This window comes from Neomonachus schauinslandi, chromosome 9 (assembly GCF_002201575.2).
Source record: "Neomonachus schauinslandi chromosome 9, ASM220157v2, whole genome shotgun sequence".
In the NCBI taxonomy this organism is placed as follows: domain Eukaryota; kingdom Metazoa; phylum Chordata; class Mammalia; order Carnivora; family Phocidae; genus Neomonachus; species Neomonachus schauinslandi.
The window spans coordinates 84,030,245-84,058,171 of NC_058411.1; the positions used below are offsets into that span (position 1 = coordinate 84,030,245).

A 27,927-nucleotide genomic window follows, 5' to 3' on the forward strand; every position below is an offset into this window, starting at 1 on the left:
ATCTGAGAGGTAGCATAATGGAAGGTATAACCTGGGCTTTTAAGTCATTTCTAGGTTGGAATTCTAGAACTAACTACTACATAGCTGAGAACACTCATTTCATCAACATCCAGCTTTGATCCTTCCTGCAAGTTGGAGGTAGTCTGTGGTGAATTTAGAAACAAGAAATACAGAGCAACCTTTCCACCTTCTGATCATATTCCTCCCAGTTATTTAGTATCCGGCCCACCCATAGCCTTGCCAGATGCCTAGGTGTTAAGCCCTTTGTTTCCCAGGGTTTATTCATGTCCGTATCTGATAAGGTAACTGGGTTCATTTCAGATTTCATACATGAAGCATGAGGTCAAACCCTGTTTCTTCAGCTATATTCAACCTTACATTCTTTTTTAAAAGTAGCCTCATAGAAATAAGGCCTCAAAAATTGGCTAAAAACTCAATATCTTTCCATGGAAATCTTTGGTAAAAAGCAAAAGATTTACATACTCTGAAGAGAAATCAGAGTTATCAACCTTGTATTCTTACCAAGGATCTGTGTTAAATTTTTTCAAAGCCCGAGAATGGGAAATTTTTCAATTGACTTAGGCTAAAGATCTGGTAACTCAATAAATGGATAAACTTAGATGAGGAAAACCTAAAAACTAGACACACAGGGATCCAAAGGCTCCCCAATTCCTACTCTAGGACTGTATAACCATTCTCTTCAGATAATCATGTTTTATTTTTGTATCATCTCTCCAAATGTTGGTATGTTTTACCAACCTCCTTCACTTTCTGCACTGGATAGTAGTGCTAATGAGAAGAAAAAGCAGAAGGAAGGAAGGAGTAGTAATGTCTATAGCCACAGTCAAATCCTATTGTGGAAACCTTTATTGTTTACGTTAGTGGGTCCTCAATATATCAAAAGTTCAGTCCTACTGTCCAGCACTTAAGGAAGAAAGGTCTAACGTCACTGTATGGGGATTGAAGTAGGTGCCAAAGGAAAAGCAGTTCCCACCACCTCCAAGGAGCAGGAGCTGCTGCTCTTCAGGAAGGAGGATACTGGTATGATTGTGTAACATTAATGGCCATGGCACATATGTTGTGTCAATCTGATACTCAGAGCTCAATCCTGTAGTCAAATCAATTACAGTCACTCCAGGAACTGAGGAAGAATGAATCCAGACCCCTCCAACAAGCAGAAGCTTCCCATTGAGCACATGAGCTGTGTGTGAGTACCTTGGAGTAATGGGAGGCTGGATGACTACTGATTCCCAGAGGAATCCACAAGAGATTGATTTTAGAAAGAGTACAGAGCTCAGTGGCTCCTCAGAAGCACCCAGACCTCCAGCAATAAGGACTCCCCCTTGCCAGCTGCAGGCACTGTGTGAATGCCGACCTTCAGGTACTTCCCCCTCCACTGGGATACTGACCCAAGCCATTGTCCCCACATGTAGGAAATGCCAGTCACTTAGTACAGGTTCTGCCACACTTCGACCCCCATACACAAACAAGTATTTCTGATTCTCAAAGGACACTTCTGTTGTTGAATGCCGCCAACATGACAACGTGGAATCTTCTGGGCCGGCCTTTGTTATTGTCACATTTAGGTCCTCAGTGCTATTATCCTTACTCTTAGAGACACGAAGTTGGAGAATCCCCAAGGCTGGAGTTACTGGGGACAGTCTCCCTCCCAGAACCAAAACCTCGGTATCTGAAAGTCTTGTCATGGTGTGATAAAGGCGTCCATCCCACTGGGTTCCAGTCCCACAACTGTATATTTGGTGGCCTTTCCATTCAAAGTCACAATATCTTGAGAGCAAGTGAAACTTACTCACTCGGCAATGCCGTCCCTCTTGCTCTCCAAATCCTCCTGCACTAAGAATAATGCTTGGGCTCAAAAGGACAGAGGCATGCCCATATCTCTTAAGGTTTGGGCCCTTGCTGTCATTAGTGACTACACTGGCAGGGAAGACGCCTGATGGAGAAGCAGGATCTATTCGAGGAAACGCCTCTGAGGGTGGAAACACCAGAGTTTGGGAGAGAGTGTCTCCTCTAGACGCGGCCAGAATGAAATAGTGGGCGCACTTCAAATGCCACTCCTCAAACTCATCAAAAGCTTCAAGATTCTCCATGCGCTGGCATTCTTCTGAGGGGAGAAAGCAGCGATAGAATTCATTCATGTCCACAGCACAGCAGGCAGTCCAGCCAGCCTGAAGGAAGCGGTGCTGCTGGGCCTCCACGTCGGGAAAGCAGTCTAGGCCGTGCAGGGGAGAATTGAGCTGCCGAAAATGCTGCTGCATGACCTGGCCAAAGGCGTCATGCGGCCTCATCTGCTCGTAGATCACGAAAAGGGCATCAGGAAAACGCTGGGCTGCCCAGGCGATGAGGGCCGCGGCATCACTCGGCTCAAGGTAGGTCAGCACCGCCTCAGCTAGGAGCAGAGTGGGCGCGGCCGCGTTAAGGCCGGCGGCGGCCAGGGCCTGGTCCAATCGCGGGAGCTGCCGCAGGTCCAGGCCTAGGAGGCGGTAGTCCACACTCTCAAAGCACAACGCTGACGCAGGGTCCCTACTCTGGAAAGGCCCGGTTAACGCGCTCAGCTCCGGCGTATCTTGAATCCTCTCCGCTTTGCGCCGGACGACGTCCAGAAAATCTACTTCCCAGACTGCAGCACCGGCCAGCCAGCCCGCAGTTTTCAAGCGAAAATACAGCGAATCTGAACCCGCTCCCAACGACACGATCTGGGCGCGAGGAGCGCCGGGGGCCGCGCACGTCCGTTCCAGAAAGGCACGCACGCAATGCCCCACGGCGCGTGCGCGGACGTAGTAGCCGCGGTGGATGAGCGGCGCGCGCCGCGCGGTCCCCGGAACGAGCAACGCGGTAAAGGGGTCGTGCACGTACCCGTGCGCGGCCAGGGAACTCTTGCTGAGGGCGCTGCTGTCGTTGGTGCTCTGTACTGCCCCCGCCCGACGCTCGCGGCTCCGCGGGTCCATGGCCGAGGTGAGGGAGAGGAGCGGCGGTCCGTCACGGGGGTGAGCCCTCTTTCGTTCTGCAGTACCCACCTCGGGGATTTCTGTACGGAAAAAGCACCCCTCTTCCGTGACTCCCCTTCCGCGTGTGTGAGCATCACTTCCGCAAAGAGGGCACCTCACCAATCAGAATTGAGGAGGGTGTAGCTTGTGCTAAAGTTCGACTGTGATTGACTTTTTTTGGATTTTCTGGGACTGCGTTTTCGCGGAAGACTGACCCCCTACGGCTTATTGTGGGCACGTGGACTGTGTCAGGGAAGCTCCGGTTGTCCCTTTTCTACAAGCCTTTCCGTCTGAAGGGAGAATTTCGCTAAGTCCTCATAGTTGACTCAGCTGTTAACAGAAATCTTTAAGGGGTGAGTGTGTGGGGACTGACAACCAGACCTCCTTGGACTGCAGGGTCAGCATTGAGTAATCCGGTGGGGCAAAATAGGGTTAGAACCACTGACGTTGGTTTGTGGGCAAGGAGAAGAAGGGGTCGTTTCTCAGATGCTAACTACTAGTACTTACTCATTTATTTAATGCTTTCATAGTTTAAAAAGAGATCCCATTTAAATCTGAAAACAAGTCATTGAGGCCAGGTGCAAAATGAAACTTTTACAGAGGTTGTGATTCGCCCGATAAATGTTTCCCCACAGATACATACTATCAGTTCCCTTGTATTCCGGGCTCTGTGCAAAGCTGACAATAAGTAAAACACTTAGCCTCTGTTTCTCGGTTATAAAATGACATTCCCCTCCACTTGGAAAAGTCTGTGATTCTAGTGTAGTGTTGAATATATCCACGGAAGAGGGAAATCACAGAAGAGAGGTGATTATTCCCTCTGATACGGTCTGAGTCTTGTCGGGCGTTTAAAATAACCATTAAGTTTGAGTTGGGTGTTTGGAAGTCATCACCCGTAGGAAACTGCTTCCAGAGATATTTAGGAGATTTATCATTTATGGATTGGAATTTGGTTACTAACTGCAGGGGCTGAGGTGGAGAAGGAAATCAGTGTGACTGTAAGTATGATTACTTTGAAGCAGTCTAGCATAATGATTAAGAGCAGGAGTTTAGGAGTGTAGCCCATTTGGATTTGGATACTGGAACTCAGAGGTTTGAGTCAGGATAAAGGTTTGATAACTGAAAAGTGTCTTTAGATTTGGTGTTGAAGAGCTCTTAATGACTTCACGGAGAGCAATTTCTGTGGAGCAGTAAGGGCAGAATTCATGTTTCAGTGAATGGGAGAAAGTAAATGGAGGCAGCCAGTCTAAATTATGCCTTCAAGGAGCTTAGCTTAGAATGAAAGGAGAGACAGGGCAGTAAAGAGGAATATGGGATACAAGAAAGGTTTTTGTTTGTTTGCTTTTAGGTGGAAGCAAATAATGTACATGCATATTGGTTCCCTGAGGGAAATTAGCCAATGGAGAGAGAGGTTGAAGGAACAGAAAATTGAGATGATTAACTGGTGGAGTAAAGACTTGAAATAGCTAGGAGGGAATGGGATCTAGGGCACATATTAGTGTTGAGGACAGAAGAATGAATCCTTTTTCTCTGACTTATGAAAGAAGAAAGTATACAGATAAAGGTAAGTTTAGGTGTAAGTGAGGGCAGAGAGAAATAAAATTCTTGCCCGATGGCTTCTGTTATCTCTGTAACACTGGCAGCTGAGTTGTCAGTTCAGTGTGAGGTGATTGGGTCTAGTGGCATGTTGAGGTGTTTGGAATTGCCTCTGATGGGAATGGCCTGGGATCTTCACGTCTAAAATGAGAGGAGTAAGTGCTGCTTTCTGAGATGTCTCAGAGCTGATTGAGGGCCAAGGAAGAAGAAAAACAAAAAGAATTGTAGGACTTTTAAAAATATATATAGTGCTGTAGAAGTGAATATTTAATGACAAGTAAAATTTAGGTGATATGTTGTTAGAAATACTACTTTTTTTGATAAAGAACAGATTAAGAAAACTGATTCAGGAAGAAAGAGAATGGAGCAAAATTTGTGATTTGGGTACCATAGGATTGTTTTCTGATTATTATTTTTTAATCTGTTTATTCTTAGGTAAAATGAGGATAATAATATGGGTTGTTGTGAGGATTAAGTAGAATAACCATCTAAGAAACTTAGCACAGTGCCTGGATCATGATAAGTGCTTAATAAAAAAAAGAGTAACACATGTCTTTATTATTCTGAGTTCCCTTTTCTTTTTGGGGCATGAAAAAAATTCTCTGGGAGACAGGAGACTTGGTTCTGGCCCTGCTCTAACTTGATGAAATACAGTACAAATGTAGAAAGATCTTATCTCAATGTGTTGCCTTTCCGCTCCTCACTCCCACCATAGCTTCTTCCCACCCACACCAAACTTAGCCCAGGAAGGTAGAATTTGGCACGGCATGGTGTTGTTGATGGTAGTATCTTAGGCATGGATCAGTGAAAGAACAGTTTTTTAAATGTGTAAAAATAGTGCTTTTTGGTGGATCTCAAATTTCCAGAGGTTAATATTGTAGCCAGTGGGTCAGTAAATTTACTCACAGCTAGTTAAAGGTCAGTCTGGAGGGAGGTTTGAATGTAGCACAAAATAAGATCAGGACCCTAGAGTGGGATTGAAAATATATTTAAAAAGCTAGCCACTTGTCAGATTTATTATCAGCCTGCTATGAAAAATGTCCTTTTAGGCTGTCATTCTATTGTCTAAACATAAAAGTTCTTCCTCTCACAATTCATAATAATAAAATTGTTTTGCAGTTTTTTTTTAAGATTTTATTTAATTATTTGAGAGAGAGGGAGCACAAGCAGGGGTGGCAGGGAGAGGGAGAGGTAGAAGCAGACTCCCCACTGAGCAGGGAGCCCGACGCAGGGCTCTATCCCAGGACCCTGGGATCATGACCGGAGCTTAAGGCAGACACTTAACTGACTGAGCCACTTGGGCACCCCTGTTTTGCAAGTTTTTAAAATTATTTAATTATTTTATAAATAATTAATTTATTATTTATATTAAATTATTAAGTAAATTATATAAATTTATTGATTTTTTTTAAAGATTTTATTTATATATCTGAGACAGAGAGAATGAGAGAGACAGAGAGCACATGAGAGGGGGGAAGGTCAGAGGGAGAAGCAGGCTCCCTGCTGACCAGGGAGCCCGATGCGGGACTCGATCCAGGGACTCCAGGATCATGACCTGAGCCGAAGGCAGTCGCTTAACCAACTGAGCCACCCAGGCGCCCAAATTTATTGATTATTTAACATTTTAATTTATTAAACTTATTTCAGAAAGCAATCAAGTATTACATGCTTGTTGTAAAATCTTCAAATTGCAGAAAACTATGTAAGGTAAGTAAAAGTAAAATTCTCTCCCCTGACCTTTGCCACTTCCAACCTGTAATTATAAATAAATAAAATATGCTTTGTTCATAAATGCCGTCTTTCTAAGCAATATATTTTGTTACTTTTTGGAAGTAACACTATATCATAGAAGTCTTTCCCTAGAGTCATAGATATTCAGTTGGATTGAGATATAATTAATTTAGCCAGTAGCCTACTGATGGACATTTAGGTTGTTTCCAATTTTTTGCTATTATATGTTATAAGAAATGTATTTGGGGCACCTGGGTGGCTCAGTCAGTTAAGCGACTGCCTTCGGCTCAGGTCATGATCCTGGAGTTCCGGGATCGAGTGCCGCATTGGGCTCCCTGCTCAGCGGGGGGTCTGCTTCTCCCTCTGACCCTCCTTCCTCTCGTGCTCTCTGTCTCTCATTCTCTCTCTCGCAAATAAATAAATAAAATCTTTAAAAAAAAAAAAAAAAAGAAATGTATTTGTGCATATCCTATAAGATTAGGATAAATTCTTAGAAGTAGAATTATTTGGTCAGAAAATAAATGGTGTTTTGTGTTTTGTGTGTGTGTGTGTGTGTGTGTGTTAGATATTGCCAAATTGCTTTCCAAAAAGACCATCCCAAGTTCTCTTTCCACCAGAACTTTTACTCACAGCTTCACTAATATTGGATATTTTTCTTTTGAGATCCACAATTTTTTCTGGATAATTTTATGTCTTCCACATGAACTTTAAAAATCAATTTCTAAGAAATAACTTTGGGAATATTTTGATTAACACATACTTTAAAAATCAATTTATGGCAAATTGATTTTACCTATGGGAGATAAGGTGTGTTTTTCCATCTTAATGCTGTCTTCTGTATATTTTGGTAGGAGTGTAAGCATATTAGTTAAACAGCCTATCTTTTTCATTTGTTACTATTTATGAAGCACTTACTATAGCATTCTATTGAAATGCCACTTTTATTTCATACTGTGTTGGCCTTTCTGTGGATTTCTGTGGCTCTGTGGTCCTGTACAAACTTGTTTTTTTTAAAGATTTTATTTATTTATTGAGAGAGAGAAAGCTCACACAAATGCACAAGCAGGAGAGAGGGGCAGAGGGTGAAAGGAAGAGAGAATCTCCAGCAGACTCCACGCTGAGCCCACAGCCCTATGTAGGGCTTGATGCCACAACCCTGAGATCATGACCAGAGCTGAAACCAAGAGTTGCACTCTTAACCGACTGAGCCACTCAGGCGCCCCCAAACTGTTTTCTTTTTTGCCCATTTTAATATTGTGAAAACTTATTTACCCCCTCTCTATCAATTTATTGATTTGTAATGTGGCAAAAGTATTTATTTTGCAGTTATTGCAAGAATTAAAATAATAGTAAAAGCACTTGCTACTTATCTGGTCTGCTCTGAATGAAAACTGCTCTTCTTGGGCGCCTGGGTGGCTCAGTTGGTTAAGCGACTTCCTTCGGCTCGGGTCATGATCCTAGAGTCCCGGGATCGAGTCCTGCATTGGGCTCCCTGCTCAGCAGGGAGTCTGCTTCTCTCTCTGACTCTCCCCCGTCTTATGCTCTCTCTCTCTCTCTCATTCTCTCTCTCAAATAAATAAATAAAATCTTAAAAAAAAATTGCTCTTCTTATCAACATCATCATCATTAATATGTGAGAACCCAGAGGTTCAGGGTGGCTGTTCTGAAAAATCACTAAATTTCATTTGGAATTTTATCTTATTTATAAGCCACCTTCAGAGGTGAAGGGAAATTAGGATTTATTTATCACCTACAATGTGCTAGGCACTGTCCTAGGTGTTAGGGAGGTAGAATTAGCCATAGTCCTTGTTCTTCTGAAGTTTATGGCTGGTGAGGAAGAAAGACAAGTAAATCAGTGATTGAGATGGGGCGCCTAGGTGGCTCAGTTGGTTGAGCATCAGGCTCTTGATCTCAACTCAGGTCTTGATCTCAGGGTCTTGATTTAAGCCTCATGTTGAGCTCCATGCTGAGCATGGAACGTACTTAAAAAACAACAACAACAACAACAAAAAAAACCAGTCCGTGATTGAGAAACAGTGTGACAAAGTGCTAATTTAAAGGTAGTCACTAACTTATATGGGAGCATAGCAGAGGGGAATTTAAATTACTTTATTAATCCTCAGAGCTACTGTGCATTTGTATCCCATTTTTACAAATAAGGAAACTGAAACCATTAGTTTAGTAACTAGGCCATACAGCTACTAAATGACAGAACTGGTATAACGATTAATGTGGGTCCATCTGACTCCACTACCTCTGCCCTTCCTTGACATTTTTTAAACAGCTCAAAAATGTCAACTTTTACCCAAAATAGGCTTTATAAATTTCTTCTTTCAGAAGTAGTTTTATAGGGGCGCCTAGGTGGCTCAGTTGGTTAAGCATCTGCCTTCAGCTTGGGTCATGATTCCAGGGTCCTGGGATCGAACCCCGCATTAAGCCCTGCATGGGGCTCATGCTCAGCAGGAAGTCTGCTTCTCCCTCTCCCTCTGCCCCTCCCCTAGCCCCTGTTTGTGTGCGCGCTCTCTCTCAACTAAATAAAATCTAAAAAAAAAAAAAAGTTTTATAGAAAGGTCTAACAGGTAAGGAATACACCTTACTAAATTTCAGATTTTCATTCACTTCTTACCAGTTTGAGGCCTTTTCTTATTTCTAGGTTAGATTGCTAATTTGCTTAAATAGCATTGAAGGGGCTTTTGTCTTTTGAGGGATAAAGTGGCAGAATTCTGTTTCTTTGTTTTTATGTCAACCACTGAAAATGTTCACATTTGTTTAAATAGGGGAAGCTGAGCCCAGAGCTACATATACAGGTTATCTTATCAAAATGTATGGACATAAAGCAATCTGAAGGAAATTCAAGACCACAGAATTTACTGACTGAAGCACATTATACTGTTCATAACAAGAATAAGAGTATTTGGAGAAAGACCTTTTTATTCTGCAAAATCGTGATGGAAGCAGAGGAACACCAACAGCCACGGAAGACAGCCTTTTACTCAGAATTACCTAAAGTGGTGAGAATTCAACCACAGAATTCTGGAGTGGTTGCTTATTATAAGGATGCCTGTGTTTGTTTTTTCCACAAAGAAAAGTAAATTTTATAGGTAGAATTTGTAAATTTTATAAACTTTAAAAGTTATATAGCTACATCTAGTAGGCAGTTTGCCTAGTGCAGATTACAAACATGAGGTACCTGGTAGGATGCTGTGAATCTGGTGGATACTTGAGAAGTTTTTACTGATGGTATTCTCTTGTTTTAGGAACTTCATGCCCACCTGAATGGATCCATTAGTTCTAATACCATGAAGAAATTGATAGCCAAGAAGCCAGGTCTTAAAATCCACCATCAGATGACTATGATTGACAAGGGAAAGAAAAGAACTTTAGAAGAGTGAGTTTGGGGAGGTTATGGACATACTTCTTTTTATCTCTATTACTGTTTCGAGATTGTAAATAGTCTATAAGAATCCAGATTTTAGTAGTTAAAGGAATTGGGTAGCCATCTGGTATAGAGAGTATAACTTGACATATAGCATTTTTTCCCAGCTGTTTAGACCACTGACAGTATTTTTAGTGACTTATGTTGTTTGTAAAGTTACACTGTATTAGAATATTCTTTAGACATGAAAATGTAGGCTTATTGATTTTTCTCCCTGTTTGCTGCTATCAACAGGGGGTAGGGGGTATGGTAAAGGGAAACTAGTATTTCCCACTTAAGAGTAACATTCTGTTTTCAGTCATTTATCCTTCCAGATCAGTGTAATTTTTGAAAAACGTATTCTGTAGTTCTTTGTAATATATAATTAGTATTAGCCTAAAATATATTCCATTTGATTTAGTGGGTTTGTCTCGAGTGACAAGTTTTTGATGACTAGAGTATGTTAAAACTTTTCCTGTTGCAGATGTTTCCAGATGTTTCAAATTATTCATCAACTTACGACTAGCCCTGAAGATATTCTAATGGTGAGAAATGAAAAATTTTTAGAGTGGTTTAAAAATTATTAAGTAATTTATGCCCTTCTGGTATTGAACATGAATTTTTGCTTTCGTCAAGAGTCAAATGAAAAATATTTTCTGCTTTTTTATGGCAACTCTTTTCAAAACCAATGTAAGACATTTGCCAAGGGCTAATATCAAAGACTACATTCGGGGCGCCTGGGTGGCTCAGATGGTTAAGCGTCTGCCTTCAGCTCAGGTCATGATCCCAGGGTCCTGGGATCGAGCCCCACATCGGGCTCCTGGCTCATCGGGGAGCCTGCTTCTCCCTCTCTGTCTGCCTCTGCTCATGCTCTCTCTTTCTTTCTGTATCTGTGTATCTCAAATGAATAAATAAAATTAAAAAAAAAAAAGACTACATTCATTGTAAAAGATTTGAGAAGAGAAGCAAGATCAACATATTCTGTTACATAGAGGATAAAATCTTGTTCTGTTTTCCATATATAACATATTATATGAAATATTTCACCACAGATGAGCATTTCTTTGATAAGGCTTTATCTGTATTGCTTGAGATACTTTTAACTGCCTGGGTGGACAGTATAGAGAATGAAGTTCAAGAAGTACTTAGAGGTTGAATGATTAATCCCTAGTCCTTCCCTCTGGGAATGAAGGACTAGAGGACACCACTGTGTTCTCTTATCTGTAGTTCTGTGATACTAGACTCTGATATGGAAGACTGGCTTCTGTATCATTGACTAGGGTGGCATTTTAAAATGTACTCTTTGTAAATGGAGAAAAACAGAATCCTTATCAATGTTCTTAACGATTAGAAAAAAATGCAGAGTAAGAGGTATAACCTGTGTTTCTGGAAAAATAACTTCTGACTGGTCAAGAAAGAATTTTCCTTCTTGGCTGAAACTGATCCTCATGAAAATTAATCACCTTTTGGTGAGAGAGTTAACTTTAAAAGTCTAGTTCAACAAAAGTTGCCCAAGTGCCCACAATGTTCTAGCACTCTGCTAAAGACTGGGAAATAAGATAGATGGACATGGTCTCTGCCCCCTGAGGAATTTATAGTTAGGTTAGAGAGACTGACCCATAAGCAGATAAATCCAACATATGGAGGTTCCTCAAAAAGTTGAAAATAGAGCTATCGTACGACCCAGCAATTGCACTACTGGGTATTTACCCCAAAGATACAAATGTAGTGATCCGAAGGGGTATATGCACTGCAATGTCCACAATAGCCAAACTGTGGAAAGAGACAAGATGTCCATCAACAGATGAATGGATAAAGAAGATGTGGTATATATATATACAATGGAATATTATGCAGCCATCAAAAAACAAAACAAAACGAAATCTTGCCATTTGCAATGACTTGGATGGAACTGGAGGGTATTATGCTAAGCAAAATAAGTCAATCAGAGAAAGACATGTATCATATGATCTCACTGATATGAGGAATTCTTAATCTCAGGAAATAAACTGAGGGTTGCTGGAGTGGTGGGGGGTGGGAGGGATGGGGTGGCTGGGTGATAGACATTGGGGAGGGTATGTGCTATGGTGAGTGCTGTGAATTGTGTAAGACTGTTGAATCACAGACCTGTACCTCTGAAACAAATAATACATTATATGTTAAAAAAAAAAAAAAGATAGTAGAAAGGGAAAAATGAAGGGGGGAAATCGGAGGGGGAGAAGAACCATGAGAGACTATGGACTCTGAGAAACACCCCCTTTTAGAGGGGAGGGGGTGGGGGGATGGATCAGCCTGGTGATGGGTATTAAAGAGGGCACGTATTGAATGGAGCACTGGATGTTATACACAAACAATGAATCATGGAACACTACATCAAAAAAAAAATAAATAGGAAAAAAAAATCCAACATAATGAGGTAAGCTGTGTGTTAGAGATATGTACAGGGACTTATAGGAACCTAAAGGAGGCTTGTCTAATTAGCTACTCAACAGATACCATTGAATGCTGCTAGGAATGTCTCACTTTCTGTTGTTGATTGTCACCGAGCAAAACTGATGAAATCTTGGATTCTGACAGCTTATCTAGGGCTACAATAATGCCATGCTCATTATTTTATTCCTTTCAAAGTTGGTAAAAAGCTTTATTAAAATGAAGTAAGGGGGCACCTGGGTGGCTCAGTCAGTTAAGCATCTGCCGTTGGCTCAGGTCATGATCCCAGGGTCCTGTGATCAAGTTCTGCATCAGGCTCCCTGCTTCTCCCTCTCCTTCTGCCCCTCCGCCTGCTTGTGCTTTCTCTCTCTCTCTTGCTCTCTCTCAAATAAATAAAATTTTAAAAATAAAATAAAATAAAATGAGGTAAGGAAGGGCCCCTGCTTGGGTGCTTGGCTCAGGTCAATATTTCAGGGTCATGAGATGGAGCCCTGCCTTAGGCTCAGTGGGGGAGTCCGCTTGGGGATTCACTTCCTCTGCCCGTCCCCCAACTCTTGCTTGCATGTGCTCTCTCATATAAATAAATCTTTAAAAAATATAAAATGAGGTAAGGAATTAAGATTTTGTGATTTGACTTAGTGGTACTAGAATGAGCAACTTTAGGTGGTTCAGAAGGATGACACTGAGAGTAAAGTTAGTAACATTTACATATAATAAATGAACCCTGTGTGGGAGTAAGCCAAGAAATTCTTTGTTCATAAATGTGGGACCAAGAGTTTATGGATCATTTAACAGTCTGGTCAAGATGATCTGGATGTAATCTCAGAGAAAGGATTGGAATATGCTTGAAGTAATACTAACTATTACATGTGCCAGACACCACATTCAAGACTACTCTCTGAGGTGGGTATCTTTATTGTTCCCTTTTTGCAGATGAAAAAAACCCCTGAGCCTTAAATTGATTACATGTAACTTGTTCAAGGTCACTCACAGAGAGAGTAAGTGGCAGAATTGACTATCTTTGTCTGGTTCCAGAGCCCATGTTCTTTCTCATTCAGGAGATGCAGTCTTACCGTCCTTTGAGTAAGCAGAAACTTAACTAATTGTGATGTACTCTATCTGAAGAAGGAACTCAAGTAAGAGTTTGCCTCAGTTCCAGTTGCTGCATGGAGCAGAAAGGGCTGAATCTGGCAGACACAGATGTGGACCCCAAGGAAGTATTATTGGACATGGGTAGGGATGATTCCACAGGCCTCACCATGGCCTAGATAAATCGTCCCATTGCTCTCATTCCATACTTGCCAACAGCCTTCTGTTGTTCTATTTGGTTTCACTGGCAGCTCAAGAAACCAAGAAAGAGGGTGCCTTGGATAGGAGCTCTGGTCTCCTCAGTCACGGAGGACTGCCAGTTCATGCCCGAACTTCACCCTCCCTATCAATGCTGCATAACAGATAGGCTTCTGCATTGGCCACATGTGACTGGGGTGGAGGGAGTTGGCTTCCATGTGTCTGCTCTGGAGCCGATGACAAGATGCAGTTCCTCAGCCTGCACAGATGAGGCCCACACTCTGGTGGTAGCATGGGCAGCAAAATAGGAGTTTGGGGGGCACCAGTGCCATGGGGTCCAGTGCCTATGGTGATGGTACAGAAGCTGCAGGGTCATGCTCAGTGGTGTAGGAAGCAGTGGTGTCTTGCTGGGTCCAAGAGTGTCACATGATTTTGAACGCTTTTGTGTTGTCCTGAGCTGTGTAGTCTCTGAGGCTGATTCTGCAGATCTCCTGGTGAATCTGAGCTTAGTATATTTATATTCTAATATTCTAATAAATTCCTTTGTGGCTTTAGTTAAGCGAGCGTGGCATAGGCAGGCACACACACACACACACACACAACCAGATGAAGCCCAGACCTTGGATTACAGTGAGTCCACTAAAGTAATGCCACCTTGTTAGGCACTGTCTACACAATCCGCCGGCCCTTGTTCCTTTGCCAGGACACTGCACTAGCCTGTTCATGTGCATATAGTCAAAACTGGTTAAGATTGGGATACCAACTACAAAGACTAGCTAGGGCTGGTTGTCACAGCATTTCCAACCTGGTCCTTTTTTCTTCTAGATTTAGTATTTTTTTAGGATTGATCGCAGAGAAGGAAAATAATGCCTTCATCCTTTTGATATCATTTACCCTGGTCATTTAGTCATTTTTGGGTTGTTGAAATCTGTGCTAAATTGGGATACCATTTTACTCGTATTTATCACTCATTTTCTTTGTCAAAGAGAGATTTTTCTTAGTACTCCTGGAGAAAATTTCACCCTGCCTGAAGAAACTTTTTGCAAAATACAACTTATTCATAAATAACTTGAATAAGAACCGTAAGCCATGACTTTGAATGGTACATCAGTAATGCCTAATTGTTTTAGCCACTTATTTCCATATGTACCTTCCTAGTACTACACACTCATAAGTAGTTTTAGTTCTGCCTCATTTTCTGTTTTATCAGCTACTGTTATGAACACTAGAAAATGGAGAAATGGCTAAAGGGAGAGAAGAGAAACAAAAAGTGTGTGTGATGTGCAGATTTGGATTTAATGTGAGAATGAGGGTTGTAATGGGAACTCTTGGAAGTGTTACAGTCTCATCACAGTCTCCAGCAGGGGTATGACAAAGCAGGTCATCTTAACCACATGAGAGACTTGGAACATTTTTTGCAAATCAAATTTAATTTGTGAAATAAAGCTGTAGCATTGGGCATTTTCATTGGGACCCTTACACTAACATTATCAATATTGTGTCCATTGCCTTAACTATCAGGTCACAAAAGATGTCATTAAAGAATTTGCAGATGATGGTGTCAAGTACCTGGAACTAAGGAGCACACCTAGAAGAGAAAATGCTACAGGTAGAGTTTAATTACTTCTCAGCAAATATACTTTTTTCCTCTGTGCTTTGATGATTCATGTGTTTATAAGTTGAGAATATGAAGCACTTGCTTTAACACTGTTGTAGAGTCAACAGTCCAAATCTTCTGATGTACATTAATGATGTACATTATTATTTTTTAAGATTTTATTTATTCATTTGACAGAGACACAGCGAGAGAGGGAACACAAGCAGGGGGAGTGGGAGAGGGAGAAGCAGGCCTCCCGCAGAGCAGGGAGCCCAATGCGGGGCTCGATCCCAGGACCCTGGGATCATGACCTGAGCCGAAGGCAGACGCTTAATGACTGAGCCACCCAGGCACCCCAGTGATGTACATTATTAATGAGTGAGTTGTTAAGTTAAAAAATCAGGTGAAGGATTATCTGTTTAAGGGAAATTAAAAGGCCTACAAAAATTTTGCTTGTTCTTGTTTTTTTCTCACTCTGAGGAAAGAATGTTTGCTCCTTATAGTTACATTGTCTTAAACAGAGGCTACTTCTTGCTCCTTGCATTGAGGGCACTTGTGAGACAGTGCCACTGAGTAGATGCTGAATCATGTTTCATGACAATCACAGAAATGAAGGTTTTTCAGTCCCTTCTCAGAGACTGATAGTGTCTTAAGCCAGGAGCAAGGGGTGAGGTGGTAAAACCTCTCTGGATGGAGATGAGTGGATCTGGATGTGGTCCGGAGAAATTTCCTGGAACCCTCTTTTCATAAGGGCAGTGTGGAAAGATGTTATGCAGTGTCCTTGGGTCCCTCTTAGTCCCTTGTCTGTGACCTGAAAAGGCTCTGCCATTTCATCTTGCACCCTGACATGTGCAGTCCAGTTATTCAGGGGATAAATTTTTTAAAACTACATAAAGTAAGTGTTGGACAAGCAGAAGATTCTTATCTCGCATTTTTAAATTGTAGGATCAGTTCCAGATTATGCTGGTGAGGATAGTGAAAGGGAAGGAGAGAAGAAACCTGCCACTTACTAGAACTAGTTCGCTCTTTGAATGGAGATTCCAAGAAGGATGCTAACCTGATATGCAACAAGAGGGGAATGGTTAAATAAGGGTTAATGGAATGTGAGGCAACCATTAAAAATATTTGCGAAGATACTATAAAGACTTGGGGATAACACTCAGAATACAGGACCGTATTAAACAACTGAACAGGATACATATATACATAGTAGCCTCTCATCTATTCAAAAAACATTTATACTTAGAAAAACAAAGAGTGGTTATCTCTGAGTGGTGGGATTATAGGTTACTCATTTTTTCCTTTATAATTTTCTGTGTTACTTGAGATTTTCTGCCAAAAGAAAGCATTTTAGAGGGGGTTGTTCTGGAGAGTGCTCTCAGAGCCCCCAGAAGACGACTTGTACACCCAAAATTGGAAGAACTGCTCTAGTACCCTGGACAGGAAACACTGAGCCTGGCCAGGATTGAAGAGGCAGGAACCCAAGAGGGGATTTTTTTTTCTGGACCAGCAGGAAAACATTCTGCTAATAGAGAAAAATGGTTTGTTTTTGTTTCTGGTTTTTTTTTTTTAAGGATAGGCCTTAGAAAAGGCTGTTCTTGTTTTGTTAGAACAGGCATTTTAGATTTTTATAGCAATTTGTGAGAATAGTTGTTTTTTTTGTTTTGTCTTGTTTTGTTTTTAACTAGGCTCCCCACTGAACACAGGGCTTGAAATCATGACCCTGAGATCAAGAGTTGCATGCTCTACCAGCTGAGCCAGCCAGGCGCCCTGTGAGAGTAGTTTTATGTCTGTTGGATCTAAGAATACTTTTTAAATGGGCTTATATTTTGTATGTCTTTTTTTCCATTTCTGCTTTCTCGTATTTCATTTTTAAAAATTTATTAAAGTACAGTTAGCATTTATGAAAATGTACCCATAGGGCTATGTTTTAACTCCTCTTTAATTATGCCCTTGTCACAGCATAAAGTAAAAATGTAATTATTCATAGAGGGATGCTAATGTTAAAGGATGAAATAGTTGATGATGTCTTGACAAATATTTTCTTTATGTCCTTTCCAGGAATGACTAAAAAAGCTTATGTGGAATCTGTACTTGAGGGCATAAAACAGTCCAAACAAGAAAACATAGACATTGATGTTAGGTAAGAAGCATTGTACCTTAGTGGTCACCATTTAAAAAAAAAACTAGAATGTGAATATGTTATTATTTTGATCATGAGTGTAATAGATTTTTATAAATCAAACAATAACTGATTTTTATCTTAGAAAAATGGAGTCAAGAAATCTATTGCTTAAAAGTTGAGAATGCAGTTCTGAATTTGTTCATGTGGCAATAAAATTCTGAGTACTGTTGCTCTAGAGAAGTATGGCTTCCCATTGCTCTTCAGCCAAAATCCAGACTTCTTATTGTGGCCTGCAGGGTCCCATGTGATCTGGTTGCCTCTCTTCAACAGCCTTATGTGGGCCACTTGTCATTGTTACACACTGGTTTGCTCTCTGTTCCTCAAATAGGCCAAGACTGTCCCACCTCAGTATCTATGTACTTCCTGTTGCTTTTGCCTAGAACACGCTTCCCGCCATATCCTTGCATGGTTGGCTTTTCATTATTGAGTTCTCATTTTGGCTGTCACTTCCTCAGAGGGCCTTCCCTGACCACCTTATCTAAAGTGCCCCCCCAAATCCTCTAGTAATCCTTTTTATTTCCTTTATTGCACTCTTCTTAACAAGATCAGAAATTATCTTGTTTGGGCGCCTGGGTAGCTCAGTCGTTTAGCATCTGCCTTTGGCTCAGGTCATGGTCCCGGGGTCCTGGGATAGAGTCCCACATCAGGCTCCCTGCTCGGCGGGAAGCCTGCTCCCTCTCCCATTCCCCCTGCTTGTGTTCCCTCTCTCGCTGTGTCTCTCTCTATCAAATAAATAAAATCTTAAAAAAAAATTATCTTGTTTTATTTGTACATACATACCCACTAGAGTGTAAATTCATGAGGCCAGGAACCTTGTCTTTTGCCACTACCCTTCCAGTACTTAGAACAGAGGCGACACATAATCAGGGCTCAATAAGTCCTTGAAGGAAGAAAGCTACCTGTATAGTTTCTGGCTATAAAATCTCTCCAAATTAAGCTTAGCTAGACTAATACACACACCCCTCCCAAAAAGAAGCAGGCAAAAGACAAGAAGAGAATTAAGAAATGAAGACCTACAAATGACCAATAAGTATATAGGGAACTATTTAATCTCACTAATCAGATAATTTTTAAAAAAAATTTATTTGAGAGAGAGAAAGTGTGCAGAGGGTGGGGGAGGATCAGAGGGAGAGAGAGAATCTCAAGCAGACTCCCTGCTGAGCGTGGAGCCTGACATGGGGCTCAGTCTCACAACCTTGAGATCATGACCTGAGCCGAAATCAAGAGTTGGACGCTCAACCGACTGAGCCACCCAGGCACCCCAATCAGATAAATTTAAAATATTACAATGCCGTTTCAATAGCTCCCCTCAAAACAAGGTAATAACCAGTTTGTGAACTTACACACTGCTAGTAAGCATATGTAATAAATAAAACCTCTTTAAAAAGCAGTATGTATTAAGATGTACAAAAATGCTTCCTTCTGACGCAGTACTCCACTTCTAGAAATGTATCCTAAGGAAATAAATTGATTTTTGTGTAAGATTCTTTATTGTAGTGTTATTTATTTATGTTTATTTTAAAGATTTTATTTATTTGAGAAAGAGTGAGAATTGAGAGAGAGAGCATCAGTAAAGAGGAAGGACAGAGGGAGAAGCAGACTCCCTGCTGAGCAGGGAGCTCAACTCTGGGCCAATCCCAGGACCCCGGATCATGACCCGACCCAAGGCATATGCTTAACTGACTGAGCCACCCAGGCGTACCTATAGTGTTATTTATAACAAAAAGTGGAAAACATCCTAAAACATTTAGCAGAGGACAGTTACATTATGTTATGTTCATATGATTTATATTGTTTTCTAACATTATTTAATGACAGGAGAAATCATTAAGTTAAAAAAAAAAAGAGTGCATTTATATATAGTTGATCCAAATTTTGTAAATAAATAAGTGCTGGAGGAATGTAAAAAAATAGATAAATTAAAAAATGCTGGAGGAAAATTATGCAATATTAACAGGGGTTCTCTGGGTATTAGATGCCTTGTAGAATTCCAGCTAACATGAAGAATGAATTTGTATCAGCTATTGGATATGTGTTAGAATTAGAATATTACCAGTTTTTTAACACTTAATGAAATAATGGATCTAAGCCTCCTGATGAAAGAACACACCATCAACTTATGAAATACTCTTGCTAAAAAATTGAATTTGATCAAGCCTCCAGACTAGTTCCAATTTTCAATTTACTGGAGATATAAGAGACAGGAGAAACAGGTTAAGGACACAGGAATGCACTCAGCAAAATGCACATTATAGGAAATTTTATAGAACAAAGGACGTGGTTCCTTTAAGTTCAAGAAATAAATTCAAGAAAAGTGGTGGGGGTTTATGGAGAAGGGGGAAGGTGGGGCATGGAGGGAGCGCCTCTGGATTAAAAGAGACTTGGGATGCATTGACCAACACAGTGCGTGGACTTTAGTTGAATTCTGAATCAAACAAACTAAAAAACAAGTGCAAGAATAAAAAAAACATGAAACGTTTAAGAATTTGAACACTAGATGTTTGGTGCTGTTTAGGAATTTATGGTCTCATGCCCTCTGGCAAAGTAAGCTGTCCTGTCAGTCAGGCTGTACTTCTACTAAGTAAATTTTACATGTAGCCTGCTATACCTCTCTGACCATACTCAGAGTTGTCTTTTTCATCTGCACTGTATTTGTTTTCAACTGTGTTTTTTTTATATTAAAGGTATTTGATAGCAATCGACAGAAGAGGTGGCCCTTCAGTAGCCAAGGAGACCGTTAAACTTGCTGAAGAGTTCTTCCTCTCTACTGACAATACAGTTATCGGCCTTGACCTCAGTGGAGACCCTACTGTAAGCTGTTTTTCCTAAATACATTTTATTTCTGAAAAGTAGAATCGGGGCACCTGGGTGGCTCAGTTGGTTAAGCGACTGCCTTCGGCTCAGGTCATGATCCTGGAGTCCCTGGATCGAGTCCCGCATCAGGCTCCCTGCTCGGCAGGGAGTCTGCTTCTCCCTCTGACCCTCCTCCCTCTCATGCTCTCTGTCTCTCATTGTCTCTCTCGCAAATAAATAAATAAAATCTTAAAAAAAAAAAAAGAAAAGTAGAATCAATTTGTGGGGTAAGGATTAGCTTGGGGCATCCCGCATTCTCCAGAGGTCTTCCAGACACTCTGTGTGGATGAAAACCTATTCTTAAATAAAATCTTAAAAAAAAAAAAAAAAAAGGGAAGGAAGTGGCACCTGGGTGGCTCAGTCAGTTAAGCATCTGCCTTCAGCTCAGGTCATGATCCCAGCCCAACATGGGGCTCCCTGCTCAGCGGGGAGTCTGCTTCTCCCTCTCCCCCCTGCTCGTTCTCTCAAATAAAATCTTTAAAAAAAAAAAAAAGACCTATTCTGCCCTGGATGACCAGAATGTCTATAGCAGCTATTCTCAACCAGGGTTCTGTGAAAGAATTAAGCCCTCTAAAAAAGAAAAAAGAGTAAGATTTGAATGAAAGGAGAGAAATTAATTCATTACATACAATGCATGTCTAATAATTAATTAATACTTAAGTATGGGTAGGCCTTAATTATCTCATAGAACCCCCAATGAGAAAGACTGGCCTAGAGCTTCTTGAATGTCAGATTCAAGCACAGTGTCTCACTCGTGTCACTATTGACATTTGGGCCAAATAATTCTTTGTCCTGGGAGGATGCCCTGTGTATTGCAGGATGTTTAGTAGCATCCCTGTCATCTCTACCCACTAGATACCAGTAGCACCCTCCTAGTTGTGACAACCAAAAATGTTTCCAGATACTGGCAAGTGTCCCCAGCGTGGGAGGAGGTGGGGGGGGGGGGCATGGTAGTGCAGAATTGGCCCTGGTTGAAAACCACTGGATTTGGAGAGTCCCAGGAAACTGGTTCTTATGGCTTTGTTTAAACCTGGACTATTGTGTTCTTATTTCATTCATCCATTTGGTAGAAGCTTTCTTTACTGTAATCATACAGGTTCCTGAATCAGGTGACTTCTCCTTAGCACTAGATACCTAGATTTCCTTACAGAACTAAAATTTGGTGACCTCTATATCTAGCATGGCTGATTGACATCAGGTTCACTCATATGTGACTTAACATTCTTGAGGGCAGGGATTGGGTCTTTGCCAGCTTTATATTCCCTCAAGTGTCTAGCACATTGTAGGTGCTTTATAAATGAAATTTTCAAATGAGTCAATCTGCCATTTTTTTCCTTGCCATTATTTTATTCCTTTGTTTATTGACACAAAGTACCTAATTCTTCAGTTTGCCTAGAAATCTAATTCATCTTCGTTTTAACTTTTATCAAGGTAGGACAGGCAAAAGACTTCCTGGAACCTCTTTTAGAAGCTAAAAAAGCAGGCCTGAAGTTGGCATTGCATCTTTCAGAGGTAAATAATAATGTAAAATTAGGGTGGAGAAGATAAATTACAGTGAAAATAATAATCATTTGTAAATGGCTAAAAGTAAACCTGGAGGTAAAAAAAAGTAGAAGAAGAGGAATGTAGAAATGTTTTTAAATGTAAATTATAATGATAAAGGTATGATTTGCTTTAGTCCCTTGTTACTGGTTTTATGTTTTTGTCATTCCTGAGGGTGGCTGTTGACTCACACTACCGCTGTGTTGTTAAAACAGCTGTTGACATCTTACTAGAGAAAATGCCTAAGTTTTCATCATCAGTCTTGTCATTGGAAGCTGACACTGAGAAAAGCACCAGTTCATCTCACTTGTCCTCATAGGGTAAGGGACCTGAATATATCACATGCACTGGCGAGAAAGGAAGTAGCTTATCATTATTTTATGAGGCTCATCAGAAGATCGGGTACCCCTCGTTGGGCCCCAGCTCCTTGGCAACATGAGCACAATGACAGATAATGTACAGATAATGGCTGGAGAATAGTCACTTTCTTAAGCACATCCCTGTGAGGCAAACAAGGGAGTCAACTACACTTTCCCCCATTTTACAGATGGATTTACTTTCTATGTCAGTACTTCTATTTGTTTTCTTTTTTTTGACATACAAAAAGCTGCACGTGATTAATGTACACAGCTCGAGAAGTCTGGAGTTTATTGTCTCAAGTGCAGGAAATAATACCTAGGCTACTTACCTCACATGGTTATTTATGAATATTAGATGCAGTAATGTATAAAGGTTGAATAGCATCATGATTTAAAGATTAAGGAAAAAATTGGAGCTTCTTGTCAGTGCTGATGTTTTTCATGTTTATAAGCAAAGAGTCAGTAATCTGGTGGCAGAACTTAAAATCTAGGATCTGTGTTTCCACACTCTGATCAAAAAGATCTTTCACTCCTAGGACATCCTCTTGCTAACCTAACTGATGTCTGATTAAAGCTATTGGTCAATTAAATGGAACAGCCAGCATGTGTTACTGTGACCAGTTATCTGTGGTCTTTGTGCACAGCATTAGAACCATCTCTTTACCTTAGTCTCTGTTGCTTTTCTTTTTCTTTTTTTCTTTTCTTTTGTCTATTTGTTTCTTTAAAATTTTTTTTTAATTTTCTTTATTCTGTTGCTTTTTTTGTTTGATGCATTGGACATAAAACATTTCATTTCAGCATGTTATGGTCATTTGTCTTGTAGGCTATCTAGTAGATAAAGAGTACAGCTAGACCTTTTCATGGTAGTTGTGGTATGTATGTAGCTGGCTGTGTCAAAATAAAACATGAATGGGGCACCTGGGTGGCTCAGTCAGTTAAATGTCCAACTCTTGATTTCCACTCAGGTCATGATCTCAGGGTTGTGAGATCGAGCCCCGCATGGGTTCTGCATGGAGTCTGCTTGACTTTCTCGCCTTCTCTCTCTGTCCCTCCCTCCCACTTGCACTCATTCTCTCTCTCCCTCTCTCTCAAATAAATAAATAAAATCCTTTAAAAAATAATAAAACAGGAGCACACTGCACAGAGAATCTGGGCCCTGAAGTCAGATAGAGCTCCATGACCTTAGACAACTTAAAAAAAAAAATACTTTGTATTTTAACTACAAAAGTTAGGTATATCTGAAGAAATTCCAAGTGTAGAGAAGTGTAATGTAGAAGGAAAAAAATAAAAAATGAAAGGTCCCTTTCTCGTTTCAGTTCTGCTCCCGAGTTGATCCTGTTACTTTTTCTGAACTTTAATTTCTTCATCTTAGTACTTTGTAAGATTCTTGTGAGGTTTAAAGGAGAATTTATGTGAAAAGGCACAAAGCAGGTCTAAAAGTGTTTATTATTATTACTCTTGTTAACTATAATTAGTATTATCATTGAAATGAATCTAGAAGAATATTGGGAAATGAATGGGAAAATAAAGGCAAAGAAGAGAGCTGGGAAGGTATAGGTGGTTCAGCTTTCCAGAATGTCTGCATTATCTTCTCTGAGGGACAAAGTAGCTGGCTACAGAAAAAGGTACCTTTAAGAACCACTGAAAGAGGTTATTGATGCCCTCTCCCCCCCCCCCCTTTTTTTTTTGAGATTCCAAACCAAAAAAAAGAAACACAAGTACTTCTGGATCTGCTTCCTGACAGAATTGGGCATGGGACATTTCTCAACTCCTCTGAGGGAGGATCCCTGGATCTGGTAGACTTTGTGAGGCAACACCAGATACCACTGGGTAAGGTTTAGGGCTTCACGTCCTCCAGACAAGACTCTATACATTTGTCCCCAGCCACCAGGTTGCAACCCATATGTGGAGAAGTACTGTTCTAAATATGTAAGTGTCATTTAGAAATTAAAAGTTGGTTGGTACATGTGCCTCTTGAGCCTTATTTAAGTAACAAAGTTTTAGCTTCCATTAGAATATAAGCTCCATGAAAGCAGAGCCCTTGTCTGTCTTGTTCACTGCGACATTCCCCAGTTCTCGGAACTCAATAATTATTATATTGAAGGAATAAGAGTTATCTAGTATTTCAAAATGACTTTAACCAAATTAATATGTTATGAAAATGTGTGCATTTATTTAAAAATTAAGAATTATGGAAGATTCCAAGACATATTTTTATGTGTGTTAACTGTTACACACTTGTTTGTCTACATGTGTATCCCTGGAGCTGCTTTTATTTAACAACAAATATTTATGAAGTGCTTATTCTCTTTCAGTCATTGTTCAAATTGCTGGGAAGAGAGCAGTAAACAAAACAGGCAAAGGTTTCTTTCTCAAGGAACTTATATTCTAGCATAGGTAAGAGACAGTAAACAGTTACAAGAGAAAATGTCAGTGTTAAGTTCTTTGAAGAAAATTAAACAGTTTGATATATTAGTGATGAGATAATCGCTTTCAATTGGATGGTCGGGGAAGGCCTTCTCTGGAGGGAAAAAAGCAATTGGCTGAAAACCATTTTACTGAATGATCAATTTGCTAAATTTACAATTTTATCAATTTTTAACGTGTGTGGGTGTGTTTTTTTAATTACTTACAGAGTTTTCAGCAATTCATGAGATTTTTTTTTTCTTTTTACTAAGGACATTTTTAAACATCCCCAGAAGTTGAGAAAATGGAAACCACCTGCATAGTTATCTTAGTGTGGTGGCTCAGCTCTGTGCCCAGCAGTGTGAGGGGGCAGGCTGCCATCCCTTGAACTGAGTGGCCCTATGTTGAGGCTGCCTTATCATACTGAGCTGACACCATCCACCAAGTCAGTGAAGTATTTCTGCTCTGGCTGGGGAGCTCAGTATAGTGTGTCAAGGCAGGAATTTGTTAATAATAGAAGTCATTCTTAAGATGGACTTACTTGCAGCAGACAGGGAATAGATGGTTGTCTGAGTAAAGGAGTTTAGGGGTTTTCTTTAAGTCCATATCTTCTCTTGGCTTTTTTATAATACTGTAGCCCTCAAGCAGTGCTGCTATTTTGTTTTAGCCTCCACTATAAGACCAGGAAGAAGTGCAGCAACCCTCCAAAAATTCCTTCATGATTCTTCCCTGCTTTCACCATGGTGACTGGCTTATAACATTCCCCTTTCCTCTCCATTTTGGATAAAAGAAAGGGGGAAACACATAGCTGTGAAGGGGATATTAATTCTCTGCCTGGTACAGTTGCTGCCAAAATCACAGCACAAAAATTCCTCATGTATCTACTTGGTGAACACTGCTGAATGAGTCTACTAATCTGCTTTTAATAAGAGACTTTTTCCTCCTTTCATCTAGAACTCTGTTTGACCTCAAACATCAAAAGTCAGACAGTTCCATCTTATGACCAGCATCATTTCGGATTCTGGTACAGCATCGCCCATCCATCTGTGATCTGTGTAAGGTGTTTTGTATGAAGTATTTTGCTCCTTTTTCATTCCATTGTTGGATTAGGTCAGACATTCGCTACTAGCTGACTGCCTTTCATGCCTTGGGGTGCTGCCCAGGTAGAGGAGTGAGAGAGGATCAGGGCATGAGAGGCTACAGAGGGCCAGGGTGACTCAGGTTTGGCCCTATGGGTAAAGGTCCTAGGCAGTGCCCAGAGGAACATAAAAAAATACTGATGCCCAAGTACCCATCCCTTGAGATTCTGTTTTATTTGATCTGGGGTGAGTCCTGTACACAGATACATTTTAAAAGCTTCCTAGTGATTTTTATATGCAGCCATGGTTGAGAGCCATTGCCCTGGTGTCTTTGTTTTAAAAAGGATAAACAGACCTATTTAGTTATAGCTATGTATGGATGTGTTTATAGACCTGTTTAGACTCTTAAAAGAAGCATGGTAAACAGGAAAATAGACTAAACGTAAGTTACTGTTTTTTTAAAAAATCATTTCCTTGTTCATTTTAAAACTTTGGTTTTTTTGGTTGTGTGTGTTTTTTTTTTTTTTTTTTTGGCAGACTGATGATAAGGGTGTTTTTGCAACACACCTTTCTCAAGAGTACCAACTGGCAGCTGAAACATTTAATTTGAACCAGTCTCAGGTGTGGGATCTGTCTTATGAATCCATCGACTACATCTTTGCTTCTGACAGAACCAGGTCTGAACTGAGGAGGAAGTGGAATCATCTGAAACCCAAAGTGTTACATTTTTAAGCTGCACTGAGGTGAACTACTTTTGAGTATGTGTTGCAACCAAGATCTTCCTGCCATATCACACTTAGTAAACTGTCCATCCCTCCCTCTGAAGCACTGCAGCCAGGTACCAGGGGCTCCATCACCAGCACCTTATTCAGGGCCGGTGCTCAGTAAATGTTTTAAACTGACTGGCAGGCTCTGCGGTCTTACAGAGTTTACCTCCATGCTGCTTACTGGAAGGGACTTGAAAGTGGCTGCTAACTAAACTCCCCATTCCACCAGAGATTTGACTTAACAGTCCCTCTCCATTAGTGATCATAAAACTTCAGGAAAATCAAAGGAGTTTCTAATCGGGAAAAGTTTTGGAATAACTAGCCTAAAGATGAGAAGAGGGAAAACAAATTGCCACCAAACCTTTAAGCCTTGTAACTTGTGACAGCAGCGCTCTGTATTTTGTTTTGCTTGTTTTACTCAAACTCCCTTAAGTATTCCCCAAAACTTGACTCCAGGCTATACTGCATACCATGGATTTTTGTGAATACCCAGTAGTCAGGGTTAATCTACTTTGGAAGACCCTAGTGACAGACAAAACTAGCTTCTGAGATCTGGCTTTGCCCCTCTCATGATTAATCCCCCTGGAATCAAGGTGGTGGGTTTTTTTTAAATGTTCCTACCTTACCCTTCTGTTATTTTGATCATAATGGAGCTATACCAACCAGACACTTCTTGAGGTCTAAGGTACTTTAGGCTTCTATTTCCTGCCTTTAATCTGACTTCCAGTTGTTCCAAAGTTTTGTTTCTGAAAGAGCACTATGGGTGGATGTAAGAGTAATTTAAGCTCCTAACTAAAATATATCCATATAACATGTTACTTTAAGCACCATGGTATCAGAGAATAGATACCATTTTATATGTCTAAACTTTGATATGCATCTCACTGGATAGTTGAGTATATAGGAGTAAAGTTTTCATTTTAGATTTTGAATTGAATGATGGAAGAATTGATTGCTCCTATCTCAGCTTCTCTTTCCTACCTGGTCACCATAAAAATAGTTCTCTACAGAGTTGATAAGACTCAGCCTCCATATTCTGATTATAGTAAAAGAGAAATGGCAGCAACACAGAGAAAATATATGTTATTAAGTTCTGTAGCACTGGCCATAGCCAAGCAATAAAAGGAAGAATGTGGGGCACCTGGCTGGCTCAGTCAGTGGAACGTGCAACTCTTGATCTCAGGGTCATGAGTTTGAGCCCCACACTGGGGGTAGAGTTTACTTAAAAAAAAAAAAAAAGGTGGGGCACCTGAATGGTTCATTTAGTTAAGTGTTTGACTCTTGGTTTTGGCTCAGGTTATGAGCTCAGGGTCCTGGGATCGAGCCCCACTTGGAGGGCTGCATCTGGCTCCGCACTTAGCAGGGAGTCTGCTTGAGATTCTCTCCTTCTCCCTCTGCCCCTCTTCCCTGTTCCCACATGTGCACTTTCTCTCTCTAAAACAAATCTTGAAAAGAAACGATAGTGTGGGGAAAATGAAGAAAAAGAAGTAACAGCATTAGGAAACAACTGATGGGGATATGATTGTCCAGCTCCTCCTAATATATCCTTCCTTTGCTATACAGGTCACTCAGTCTGTCCCCACAGAGGTCTTATGAGTATTAAAATGGTAGGGTGCACAGATCCTCTTGCTCCACCTACAGTGGCCTTGGTTTCTCTTAGAATGTTTGAAGA

The 27,927-nt window shown here is 40.6% G+C and overlaps 2 protein-coding genes and 1 pseudogene across 3 annotated transcripts; 1 reads left to right on the top strand and 2 right to left on the bottom strand.

The window, feature by feature from the left end:
- Positions 1-395: 395 nt before the first annotated feature.
- On the bottom strand, positions 396-504 carry LOC123325742 (annotated as a pseudogene).
- Positions 505-653: 149 nt separating this feature from the next.
- LCMT2 (leucine carboxyl methyltransferase 2) lies at positions 654-3,080 on the bottom strand. Its single transcript, XM_021695337.2, has one exon. The coding sequence runs from the start codon at positions 2,967-2,969 to the stop codon at positions 912-914; it is 2,058 nt and encodes a 685-aa protein (XP_021551012.1). The 5' UTR covers positions 2,970-3,080; the 3' UTR covers positions 654-911.
- On the top strand, positions 2,932-26,980 carry ADAL (adenosine deaminase like). Of its 2 annotated transcripts, XM_021695339.2 has the most exons (11): positions 2,932-3,008; positions 9,113-9,346; positions 9,593-9,723; positions 10,235-10,295; positions 14,989-15,076; positions 17,126-17,207; positions 19,934-20,060; positions 21,534-21,614; positions 23,695-23,833; positions 25,364-25,464; positions 26,026-26,980. In XM_021695339.2, the coding sequence occupies exons 2-11, from the start codon at positions 9,161-9,163 to the stop codon at positions 26,218-26,220; spliced, it is 1,191 nt and encodes a 396-aa protein (XP_021551014.1). In that variant the 5' UTR covers positions 2,932-3,008; positions 9,113-9,160; the 3' UTR covers positions 26,221-26,980. The 2 variants fall into 2 exon arrangements, with proteins under 2 accessions (XP_021551014.1, XP_044773782.1); XM_044917847.1 differs by lacking the exons at positions 2,932-3,008; positions 21,534-21,614 and having other exon boundaries at positions 9,117-9,346.
- Positions 26,981-27,927: the final 947 nt, after the last annotated feature.